Consider the following 13,226-nt stretch of genomic DNA (forward strand, 5'->3'; position numbering starts at 1 on the left):
GTAAGGGTTTCCAACCGGCTGGTTTCTCATGCTTTTACACTGAATGATTGTGTTTCTAGTGAGACAGCACTTAGAAGGGGTAGACTGTGATAAGGTAGGAATGAGTGGCAAGGGTCTGGCCTACCCTGAAGCAGCCGGAGGAAATAGAGGGCTCTTGTATTTTCACTTTCTCTATAAACTGTCCTGACTAAAGTGCCCCAGATACCATCTGCATCGATGAGTATAACCCATGGCTAATGCAGTATTTATTATGTGTAGTTTTCCAATTTTACTACATGATAATACTATTACTCTTATAAATGCAAATTACTGCAAGATAATTGGATATTTTTATTTAAAAAATAAACCTAGGAGAGTGGGAGAGCCACACTCATTCAGGAGTCCTAGTCTGTGAAGGTGGTTTTGTCAGCTTTGTGTTGTGTGGCAAACTGTGTAAGCCAGGTTATGTGTGTTGTCACATTTTCCCATGGTTAGATTGGTTGTGTATAGATGAAGCATGACCCAATCATTAGGTGATGTGCTTTTCCAGATCCTCAAGGTCAGAATTTGTTTCTGGTGGACATCTTTGGCTCGAATGCCTATGAGTTGGGGCTCCTTGAAGTCAGCGTAGCTGTAGGGGACACAAACACCAAGGGACAGTGCATTGGCTTTCATATGCAGGTTTTATACAATGTTTCTGTTTCTCAAAATGTGTTCCCTCTTCTAGAAACTAATTGGAGAAGCATGGTGGAGACTTCGGATGGCTTGGAAACGTCAGAAAACGAGAAAGAGCTTCCCTGTAAGCAGGGCCCTTCTGAGAAGCCCAGTAAACTCACACTAGACACCACCTTTGTGAGTAAGCAGCCGCCGCTGGCTGCAGGCAGCACTACCTCAGCACCAGGCCAGGGGAAACCCGTAAGTGACAAGGATGACCTGAAGCCGGACGACTTGGAGTGGGCCTCACAGCAGAGCACAGAGACAGGCTCCCTGGATGGCAGTTGCCGAGATCTTCTGAATTCCTCCATCACCAGCACCACCAGCACTCTTGTACCTGGCATGCTTGAAGAGGAGGAGGATGAAGAAGAGGAAGAGGAGGAAGATTATACTCATGAACCCATATCAGTAGAAGTGCAGCTCAATAGTAGAATTGAGTCCTGGGTCTCAGAGACCCAGAGGACTATGGAAACCCTTCAGCTCGGCAAGGCCCTTCCTGGCCCTGAGGAAGACAGCGCAGAGCAGAGCGGAGAGGAATCGGCAGAAGCTCCTGAGGGGCTGGAATCGGGTGTGGACAGTGAGCACTGCACCCCTGACCAGCAGCTGAAGCCCAGCAACTCCGTGAACAGAGAGCTCTCTGAGGCCAATTCTGCTCCCCCAAATCTATGACTCAGGAAGTGCCAGCTGCCTTCAGCTGTGTCTGGCAGCAGCCACGTCCCTGATGCTCCATCTCAGCGTTTTCCACTGTCCAGTCACTTACTGTGTTTTTAATTCCCAACAGACCTTTTGTAGCTTTTACCTATTTTGTTATGATCTCTAGCTTTGCTTTTAACTAGCATTTAAGTCTATTTCTAAGAATTGTGTAGAAAATTCAGACTTCTTTCAACTACCTTTGTAATGAAAAATAATGATTAATGAAAGAAGACCAAATTCTAAAGAAAAAGCAAACAAATAACTAATGGCTATTTAAGGTTGTTTTACAAACTGAAGATTAACATTATAAGGACCAGTCTTTGATTGCAGACTGCATCTGCTTCAGGGTCATTTGTGTGTTGGAGTTGTGGAAGCTGCTTTTGAAAAGTGCTGGAGGTAATATCAGGGCCTAAAAGGTCGAGGGCAGCAAGGCTGCCCAGCACTGTGCATTAAAAAATGGGTACAGATTTTACTCGGCCCACAATGTTTATTTCAGAAGCCACTGGTCATTGTAACTCACAAAAGTTGGGTTGGGCTAAAACAGCCTGCAGGAGTTAGGCGAGCACTTAGAGCACTTACCACACTAGCCTCGCTTGTAGAAAGGGATGGATGTCTGTAAGAGCAAACAGTCACCATGGTGTGACTTGCCAGGTTCTGTCTAACACTTGCCTCTGACCTCAGGAATGCTCTTGTACATAGTATGTAAAGTTAAGCAAACACTGATAGGTGACATGTACAGGTTTGTATTACCACAGCACTTCCCTGTGGGCCCCAGAAGCAAGGCTGTCCCATTGTGTCCTACTGCTTGCTTTTGCTTTAGGACCCTTTTGTTTTGAGGTGTGGATCTGTTTGCATATTCAAACAAGTCCACATTGAAAGTCATTTCATCTTTTTTAAATTGTACCTTCCTCATGGCAAGAACTACAGTTATAGGAAGTCAGGGAAAGGACTTTTGCACAGTTTGTGACGTGTTCAGATATGGCTTGGAAGAAGATGTAGGGAAAAAAAGAGGTTATTCTAATTGTGCAGATCCTAAAGATGATTATCAGATTCAAATGTATGCAGAAATTAATTTTACTCATGATTATTTATCTCTACCCTTCTCTAGGAATGTGTGTGTGTATGTTTGGGAGAATCTCAACTTAATGAGCTGTTTTGTTTGCTGTCCAGCCATCACCTGGATTCTGCTGTCTTCAGAAAGGTTTTGTAAGATATGGGAATCAAACATCACCTGTCTTTGGTCTTCATCTCCTTCATGCCCAGCTATCAGTACATAGATGGACACATGAGCTTTCTCCTTACGAACTCCCAGAAGCAGGCAACAGCCAGGTGCACTTCTCCCCCTGGGATAGGACTTTGTCTCCCAGAGGCAGAAGAGACAAGTTAGAGAAAGTCTTTGCTGAAATAATTGGGACCTACTGTGAAAGTTTTGAGGTTTTATAATGCTGGCATTTAATACTGGAGAGATGAGATTCTTGGCTGATGGTATGGTATTTGTAAATTGTGAAAGTTTAGGAGCATTGCTTTATATATAAATATAAAATGTCAGTCAACCTGATTAGTGTGCTAAAGGGGCAGTTGTATACCGTCCAGTCTAAACTGTTGTCCAGTGTAGACTTTAGGCACTAATTATCTGATACTTCAGTTAGACGTAAGGAATGAAGCTGACATAGTGTGATTTACATGGGTGGATTCTTACTGTCTGCATTTTTGGAAGCCTTAACTTGTTTAAAGAAATGATAGAGGTTTTGAACGACTGACAGTCTTGAAGTGGATTTGAAAACTTTTCCTATTCTTCACGATGTTATTTCCTGCTTGATGTCAGTGGTTCAGATGCTCTTGATCATGAGATAGTGGCTTTTCAAAGATTTCTTATATTTTATTCTCTTCTGGATGTGGATCATCATTTTAGAGTTTTGACATTTGTACCAAAACAGAAGTTGAGGAAATCTTGAAAACAGCAATAACTTAACTTTTGCTGTAGTTGTCAGAAGGTCAGTTGGTGGCCTCTGAAAGACAGTGGCTTTCCTGCCACAAATCCAAGGGACCACAGACTTTATATGGGAAACTAGTCACTTCTAGAGGACAACCCAAAATTTATCAAAGGAAGTTCTTCCATGCTGAGTACCCTTAAATATGCATCAGCGATGTCTTTATAATCTGTTTCCTTTGGGTAAATTTTGGGTGTCCATTTATGTTGAGTTCCAGGCTTTAGAGGAGGCATGAGAAACAGGAAAAGTCTTATTTTTGGAAATAGATATCATTCACTCTTTGAGACTTAGAAATAAATCTAATGGTAAGAATACGAGTTTATTGGCACAAGAAATAAAAACTGATTTTTTTCCCTTAGTGTGTAGATGTAGTTTACTGGCAATAATTAGTGTTAGGTTTTTATCAGTACATGAATTACAGTATAAATTCCACTCCCCAGTTTGACTCCCTCTTTGGTGGGCTTATTTGTTGTGAAGATTATTCCTCAAAGACAGATGTTCATAATAACTTAATTTTTTTGGTTTTAATTTTTGTAAATGATGTAATATAATTTCTTTTGACTAAACATGGAAAAATAACATGTGTTATACATTGAAAATTTTTACAGGCTTTGGCTGGAATCATTTTTGAAGAGATGGTATTTTATATGCTTCCAGTATTTGGAAAAGAATTAGTCAAAAGGAATCCAAATAATTTAAATATTGACAAATTAATATCCAAATAACATACTTGTGTGATTTTTCTAATAACCTGGGGAAGTGGGGGTGGGGTGGGGATTACAATGTGCAAATAAAGAGAGCCATCTTTGCATTCATTTTGACTCTTAACACAAAACTGCTAAATCGTAACACATTGTTACTTTAATATATATATATATATATAAAGTATTACTGTTTGTAAAGCTGCTGTTTGCTTAAGAAATTATCATGTAAGTATTTTCTGTACATTGTGCCAACAGATTAGAACATTAATTTAATTCACTGAAAGCTTATCTTTTTATTTAAATTTTTTTCTGTGGAATATTTTCTTCGAAAACATCTTTCCTTCTCCCTTGTCCCTTTCAACCTTTGTACACATCATAGATTCTGCAGAATCTAAAAACCGAACCCTGGTTAATGATAACATTTATACTTAGTTGGCACATCACACCTTAAAAGTATTTGTATTGTTTTGTAATTTAATTTCTAAATATACCACTTCAATTTATAATTTAATGTCTTAATTGTAATGCTCTAATAAAAACTAGCAAAATTAGTGGATTATACCAAAGAGGATTTCTGTGTTCTTTTTCTGTGTGAAGGATAAACATTATCCCACATTCAGAGGTTAATAACAACCTTTTTGCACTCTGTAAGTACTAGTGGGGTCTTCTCTGCTAATAAAATTGGTTATTGAAATGCACTCTGATGTCACCCCAGCTCCTTGACCTCCCCTGTACCAGTAGATTTTGAGGATTTTGCCTGCCTTGTCACTTAATATTCACACGGCTTTGCCAGGATTCTCATGGAGCAATAGCGATCTCTGTGCAGGGATCAGCATCATCTGTGGTACCCACCTGTCTTCTGAGCAGACTGTCCTGATCTTAGCCTCCTGTAGGTCCCTTGTTTCCCCATGGTTGACCCTCAGGGCACACAGCAGCCCTGCCATGGCTGCTCTTGCCTTTTCCAGGCAATACAGTGGTAGAAAAACTAAGAAACTATCCAAGATCTCACAGCCAGTTAAGTGGCAGATCTGGAATTCAAACTCTAGCCACAGCTTTATTGTTGTGGAATAATCATTTTGCACACTGTGAAGATGTGTCTTTGCCAAGGCACATTCTGATTGGTTTAGTAAAGAGCTGAGTGGCTAATGGCTAGGCAGGAAGAGGTTAGAGAGAAAAGAGATGAATCTAGGCGAGGGAGAGACACTAGAGGAGATGCAGAGAAAGCAGGATGTGCAGGAGAAGTAAAAGCCACGTGGCAGCACGTAGATGAATAGAAATGGGTTAATTTGAGTTATAAGAGCTAGTTAGAAACAAGCCTGAGCTAAAGCTGAGCTTTCGTAATTAATAGAAAGTCAGTCTCTACATCATGATTTGCGGCCTGGCGGTCCAAGAAAGCCTGCTACACACTTTACTGTGTCTTAGAGTCCGCAGCTATGCACAGTGCTTCCCTGGGCTGTATGGATCTTGAGCAGTAAACTCGGTCACACCTGCTGATCTCTGTCTCACTAAAACATTGAGACGCTATAGAAACTTGACACTTGGTTTTTCTTTAAGTTGATCAGAAGAGGGTGTGCATAGCTCCTGAAGGCAGTTAAAGCTGCTGAGATATACTGCTTTTCTGGTGAAAAGGGAAAGGGAGTGTTTTAGTTAGGGTTTCTGTTGTTGTGAAGAGACACCAGGACCACAGTTGCTCTTATAAGGAGAACATTTAAGTGAGGGCGCAGCTTTCAGTTTCAGAGGTTCAGTCCATTATCATCGTGGTGTGATGCAGCATGCAGGTGGACGTGGTACTGGAGAAGGAGCTGAGAGTTCTACATCTTTATCCACAGGCAGCAGAAGCTGTTGTGTCACATGAAGCCTAGCTTGAGCATGTAAGACTCAAAGCCCACCTCCATATGACACACTTTCTCCAACAAGGCCACACCTCTCAATAGTGCCACTCCCTATGGGTCAAGCATTCACACATGTGAGTCTGTGGAGGCCATACATACCAAAACCACTACAGAAGTCTATTAAACAATAGCTCTTCTGCCATGCACTTGGTTCCTAGGCTGCCACAGGTGATGTTTTAAGAGGGCATTTGGAGAATCTGTTGACAATCCTGTGAGGTTTCTAAGCCAGAGCAGTTCCAGACCACCCAAGAAAGCAAATACTGCCACAAAGCAAGGCACATGACACATTTGGTTTCTCTGTGTGTTTGGAAGTTATGGTTACACTATGCTGTAGTTTATTGGCTGTGTGGTAGAATTCTGTCTAAACAATGTATGTGACAGTTTCAGAATATTTTATTACTAAAAAACACCTCTAGTGAGTTGCAATTGGTAAAATGAAACCTTGATGTTGGTGGTTGGTAACAGATCAGTGTTGGTTCTGATGCTGGGGTGTCTATGGCAATTGCTTACCCAGGGCAGTGAAGTCACTGTATCCTTAGGCTCTTCGTTTCACAAAGTGTTTCTCCAGTATGTCATGCTGTCATTTTTTTTTGTGGAGTCTAGGATTAAGCCCATACTCTCATGAGTGATTCTCTGATTCTGAATATTCCATTTTGTTACCATGACAGCAATACTTACAGCTGCTCTGCCAGGCATAGACTCCATCTCAGGAAAGCACCGCTTTGTTCATGTGTGAGAGGCGACTCATTGCTAAAGCTTTGTGTGAGAGGGCCGTTCACCCATCACATTCCCAGTCTGCTTCTCTTTCTGGTTCTCTGGATTTTTCTGCCATGTCCACAGTTAACTCTCTGCTAAGATCTGGAGCCTTTCAACATCATCCACAAGGGCTGGAATCAATGTTGACACTTCCCTTCTCCTACAAGTCACATTTTGTATTCGGTGCTGGGGATGGGAACCAAATTCGTGCATATGCTAGGCAAGTACTCTGCCTCTTAGGCAAAACCCCGGCTCATGCCTTCCTGATAACATCTGGAGTGGTCATTCTCAGAAGGTTTTAAATTATTTCACTCGGATCCATCAGAGGAATCACTAGCTATGGCAGCTATATCCTTTCAAATGATGTATTAGCTTTCTGTTGCTATGATAACACACACACACACACACACACACACACACACACATGTTACAGTATATAGGGATTTGGTAATTGTCACCCTAGTTTGTTCTGTCCTGAGATGTCTCACTAAACTGCCTCCACTTCCTTCACAGCAGCTCTACAGACCTGGGTGGCCACACCTAGCCAGTTTGCCATTTCACCTTGTTCTTTCATGTTACAGAGAGCAGCAGTTTTCCAGAGTCCCCATGAACCAACATCTGCACATGTCCCTAAGTTGCCCAGCTTCATCATAGAAAAGAGGAAAGTAAAGAGCCTTTCTCTGGGTTGGCCTTTATCTTACAGGAATGTGGTGGCTAACTTGATTTTTTTTTTTTTTTTGTCCAGACCACTAAACTTGTTGTGCTCTGCTATCGTGTGTGTGTGTGTGTGTGTGTGTGTGTGTGTGTGTGTGTGTGTGTGTGTGCGCACTGACTGGTACTTGCAGTTTCCCTCATGAGCCTTCCCTTCCCATTCACTGCTTGGCCAGCTGGTGCCAGAAGCCCAGCTTCCAGCCTGCCTTGGCCTTGGACATGCCTTCTTCTCCAAGTGAGAGATGTGTGCTTTTTTCTTTCAGTTCAACACTTACAAGCCTTGTGTGGTTGTTAATCTCAATATTATCCTACCTAGGGGAATAGGGAAACCTGAGGAGATGGAGAAAGACATTGGCTGGTTGACGAAGCAGCCAGAACTCTTAAAGTGTTTACTAAGGTCCAGTTCTCTGTCTTACACAGCCACAGGCCAGGGGCACCCCAAAACTGTTACATAACACAGCACCAGCGAATGTCACTGAGCCCAGATCACCAGTATAAATGCATTGATAACGAACACATTTGAAACACTGGGAGGATTACTGAAACAAAGACTGAGAGCTGAAGGGAGGGCATATTACCAGCAGATGTGCTCAGTAGAGGGTCAGCACAAACCTTCAAACTGTGTAAAGCAAGGTGTTCATTAAGGGCAATAATGAGGAATGGCTGCTACTGCTTAAACCCCTGACTCTCCATAGCCACTCACTTTAGATCTTTCTCCTATGACTGACTTAGCACAGTGTTCATGAAGGGCAATACAATGAGGAATGTGTGCAATAGTTTAAGCCCCTATCTCTCCATAGCCTCTCACCTCAAATCTTTCTCCCATGACCGATTTACATGCCCTCTGTTAATTTAGTTTCTCACCAGCTTTTTAATGGCTACTAGATATGACCATTGTAAGGCAGTAGGCTACTTGACCTCTTGTGTCTCTACAATTGCCTACTCAGTGTGAGGGAAGTCAGTGCACAGGTATAGAAACATCTGGAGTCTTGACTCTGCCATTTTTCAGATAGTGGGCCTTGATCAAATCACTGGACTGTCAGAGAAGGGATGTATTAATGAATGTGGAAAGTTGGCCTGCTGTAGGGTGTGTGGGTGTGTGGGTGTGTTGGGGGGGTTCATCTTGCCACATCGCACACATCGCAGCTTCCCATTCTGCTGCAAGCTATTGGGGTGACTGAGGGAGTTCAGACAAGAGCACTTCGCACCTGTTGGCCTTAAGTGTCAACAGAGGTCTGGTCCAGACACCTAACTTTACAACAGCTCCAGAAGATCATGCAATGACCACATGTAAGGATGGTGGTGTTTTATCCTTGTCCCATTGCCCTTCTCCAACTGACCGAAGGGGTGCAGCCATCAGGGCAGCAAAGAGACAGCAGCCACAAGTGAATGGCTGGCTAGTTAGTCTGCTGAGAAGAAACGGGCCCACCTCCGGATCTCCCCCACTTCCCAACGAGGGTGGCTTCTCATTGCTGCGTGTGTATCTTGTGTGCTTGGGCCCCTTCCGGAACACGGGTTTCAGTTCTTTGATCTGGCTTTCCCTCTAAGGGAACCCTGGCCAAAGGACGTGCCTTCTACACAACTGACCACTGTCGCCGCAACCAGGCAAGCACATTTCTATTTTCATCTCAATTCCCAGCATCTTGGGAAAGAACTTGGCTCTTACTCTGGACCGACCCCTGCAGAGGGAGGAGAGCCTGCAGGCTCCTTCTGTAACCTTTCTTTGACTTGGACTCCGAAGACAAAGGTGATTTTGAGTGCTGCGGAGACACAGCTTCCCTTTATGCTACCACCAGGCCCCTGGAGCCGCCTGCTCACTAGTACTAAGGCCCCTTTGTCCTGGCAGGGGACTATGGCCTCTCTGCCCGCGCCCCTCCCCGCGAATCTCTGTGCCTGGAGAAGCCTTTGGACTTGCTCGGCGCACACTGGCTCTTTCTTCTCAGGCTCCTGCAGCTTCGGTGCTGCGTGCCTGGTCGCCTTGCTCTGCGGCTCAATCCCTGCAAAAGCGCAAAGCTATGCTCCTCTGACAGCCCCAGCTTCTGCCAAACCCAAGGCCACAGCCAAAGGCAGCCTAGGGACGCCGTTCCCGCCGCCGCCCCCAGGGGGCGCAGCGTTGCAGCAACCAGCTTCTAGAAAGTTATTCCAAGAAAGGGGGAAAGCATTCAAATCTTACTGTAAAAAATCCAAACATGGTGGAAAAGACGGAAGCCAGGGAGAGTGGACACTCATAAAGATTTATCTAGAGCGCTCAACCTCCGCGTGAACATCAATGCCCCCGCTGGCAAATTAAGTGCATTAGCACAAAGGTACCAGATTGTCATTAAAATAACCCATCTGTAATACATGAGAAATAAGGTGATTTCTCCAAACATGGAAAAAAAAAAAACAGGTAGAAAATTGAGTGCAATATTATGTTTTTGTTGTTGTTGTTGTTGTTGCTGCTGTTAGGAAAAGAAAAAGCCATGGGAGACTATGTGGGCGTGTTTCGCATGAGACTAAAATATCAACAATGATTGTATGTGAATTAGGATGTGGATGAATTTAATTTTCATCTCTGACTTGTTTATCTCTCTGTCAATAAGGAAAAGGGGTCTTAAGAAGAAAGTCAGCTCGAGGCCAAAGGGGCTGATGGGATTATAACAGCAGGCTTTATGATAGTGTGCAGGCAGAACCTGCCTCATCTACCTACAGGTGTTACCACTCCTGGCCATTTGCACTTCCGCCAGCCCAGCAGGAATTAGTGCACTATATCAGGTCTGCCTTTCTTTTCTGGGCCCTGCACTAGCTCCATAAACTGCACGCCTGATCCTGTCACCTCTTCTGAGGTCTCTCTATCCTCAGCCCAGACTCTGCGAAGAAGGGGCCAACAGAGAATAAGTTTGTAAAATGAATCCTTAAAGTCCTCTGGCTTCCCCCAGAGGCAGCCCTAAGGGGCCTTGAGTTCTCTCTATGCCATGAGCCTTTTCTAGCTAAACTTGCCTAGAGCCCTCACTTTAGGGAAAGTAATTTGGCAGCACTTAGCATTAGCTAGATGATCTCACAGCCTTTGGAGTGCTGAGATTACAGATCTGTGCCAGCACACCAGCTTTGTTCCCTGAAGACAGCCTGGGCTACACAGCAAGACCCTCTGCCTCAAAAAGCAAAAACAAACAAAATCCTACACATATGGTAGATTTCAAACAGAAATTAAGGAAACAGGAAGTTCATGTAATCTATCAGGAGAATCATTGTGAAGTGAGCCTGCCAAATTAGAGACCAAATTGGGTAACAGGGAAGTAGAATTAGTATTTGATGCCATTTGTAGGTGCCACACCACAGTAGAGAAAGAAACTCACCAAGTTACCACGTGGCTGCAGAGTTTGAGCCCTTCTTTGTGGCAAGACACCAAACTAACCTCCCTGGGATTGTAGTTGTAGACAGTTGTGAGCTGTCATGTGGGTGCTGGGAATCCAGGTGCTCTGGAAGAGCAGCCAGTGGCTTAGCTGTTGAGTCATCTTTCTAGCCATATTTATATTTATTTGTTTGTTCTCTCTCTCTCTCTTTGTGTGTGTGTGTGTGTGTGTGTGTGTGTTTGCGCGCATATGGAAGTCATGGGGAAATTTGCAGGTCTCAGTGTGTCCTTTCACCATGTGTGTCCCAGAGGCTGAACTCAGGTCCTCAGGCTTGGTGGCAAGTGCCTTCACCCACTCACTAGGCCATCTTACTGGGTCCCTCTTTCTTACTCTTTATTTAGCAACAGGCTCTTGAAGAGTTGTGAAGGATGGCCTTGAATTCTGTCTGTAATCCAGGCAGGACTTGAACAGATGATCTTCCTGCTTTAGCCTCTCCACTAGCTAGGGTTATAGATGTTCAGATCTACACCAGATGCTGTGACAGTGACTACTGTTTTCTCTCATCTCTTCCGACATTTCATTGGAAGCTTTTGTTGTTGTTTTGCTTGTTTGTTTTGCAGGGACAGGGTTTCTCTGTGTGGTCCTGGCTGTCCTGGAACTTGCTCTCTATAGAGAGCCTCAGATTCACAGAGATCTGCCTGCCTCTGCCTCCCTAGTGCTGGGATTAAAGGTGTGTGCCACAACCCCGAAGCAAGTTATTTTGTTTTAACTCATACTCTCTTGTCTTTAGACAAGGTTCTGGCTTCCTTTGACCATGACTCACACCCTAACTATGCAGTGACCTGAAATTTTTTCATTTTTCCACGATGCTGAAGGACCTGAGAATGTATGTGGCTTTGGGAAACACAGGGGCCTGGCCTGTGAGCTACTCCAACATCTGGCCTTTTTGGGCTAGTCTGTCTTCCCTCTCCCACATGACTTCAAGACAGACTGGTGGATGGAAGTTCCCATGCTGGGTGGGTTCTTCTTTTTGCCTTTATCTACTTTGAGGAAAATAAGAAGCGTCAAGTTTCCACCCAGCCTGGGCCTTCTGTTTATAAATATCAGGTGCAAAATGTTCCTTTTATTTATTTATTTCTGATGTAACACAAAAAGTCACTACTTTGGCATTAAGAATAAAACAAAACAAAAGATCCTCCATAAATTTAGCAGTTTAACTAACACAAGTGTGTCGATTTTCCATAGGTTAATTAGCCCATTCTCTGTCCACTATAGGTTCTTGTATTTCATGTGCAACATTCATTCACCTCATCCCGAGGTTCTCAAAATTCCCTGCTCAAAGCCTAGAGTCTGATCTGTTTCATCTGCTCAGTTGTCCCAAATCTCATTAAGCCATCTAAATTAGGAATGCCTGAGAAGGAACTACCCTGGGACGAAGTATTCCATCTTCCTGGACCTGAGAAAGTAAGGAAACAAATTGTCTGCTCTTAAAATAGAACAGTAGAGTAGACATGGGTGAACAGCTAGAAAAAGCCCAGCCTTGAGAAAGAACAAAGTTAACGGCAAAGAACACATCATTGTGTTTCAAGCACTTTACAAATACGGCCTGGCAAACCCAGGTCCAAAGGCCTGGGAACAGTCGTAGGAGGCCGTGTGCCTGTCCTCACAGCCTTCTTGCCTGTCCTAGACAGATGGTAGCTTTGGAGGTGAGATATTGATAACCATCTTTATGGAGCCTTTCACAGCAGCTGCAGGTTTCAACATTCAGCTGCAGTGGGAAACATTTTTGAAAAGCTCCTTAAAAATCTATTTGGGAAAAAGATATGCAGACTCTCATGGTGGTGTAAAGCCATTATCGAGATTGCAGCAAACATCCTGTGACTGGTTTCAATGTGGGGACTGGAGGATGGTGAAATAGCAACTTCATGCTCTGCAGTGTTGGTGGCCAGGACAAAATAAGACCTTTGTGAGGGCATCGGTTTCCAGAACACTGACGGCAGTGACAGAGGGCGGCAGGTGCAGTAGCAAAGCATCTACCTACAACCTACTAGGCAGTAAGAGCTTGCTACATACTATTGTCATGCAGATGTCCCCAGACAGATAAGAAAGTAGAATAGGTTCCTGAACAACTGGCCCCTGGCTCTCTAACTCCCAGGCTTTTCTCCCCTCTCCCCTAAGGCCAGAAAGGATTGAAACCACAGCTTCATGCATGCTAGGTGAGCACCTAGTTCTAGCTCCTTTTAAGTTACTGAGTTATTAGCTTTGATCTCATTCTAGCCCAAGCTGGCCTTGAACTTGTATCCTCCTATTCCAGTGCCCTGAGGAACTCATTTCCACAGCTCACTTGCATCAAGCCAGCCCAGCTAAGGGTCTTTCCCTACATCAAGCTGTCTAGCGCACAGTGTGTGGACAGTGGTCTGGCCATCAGGGTTTCTTATAACCTCTAGTCTGGTG

At 43.9% G+C, this 13,226-nt stretch overlaps 1 protein-coding gene across 1 annotated transcript in view; it reads left to right on the plus strand.

Annotated features, from left to right (window-relative positions):
- Positions 1-4,647, plus strand: part of Secisbp2l (SECIS binding protein 2 like) — a 52,573-nt gene extending 47,926 nt beyond the window's left edge. The window contains exon 18 of the mRNA XM_051183499.1: positions 707-4,647. Coding sequence (XP_051039456.1) covers positions 707-1,362 — 656 coding nt within the window. The 3' untranslated portion in view covers positions 1,363-4,647. The remainder of the gene's footprint in view (positions 1-706) is intronic.
- The last annotated feature ends 8,579 nt before the right edge of the window (positions 4,648-13,226 follow it).

The sequence above is a fragment of the Phodopus roborovskii genome, unplaced genomic scaffold (genome assembly GCF_943737965.1).
Source record: "Phodopus roborovskii unplaced genomic scaffold, PHOROB, whole genome shotgun sequence".
Classification (NCBI taxonomy): Eukaryota; Metazoa; Chordata; class Mammalia; order Rodentia; family Cricetidae; genus Phodopus; species Phodopus roborovskii.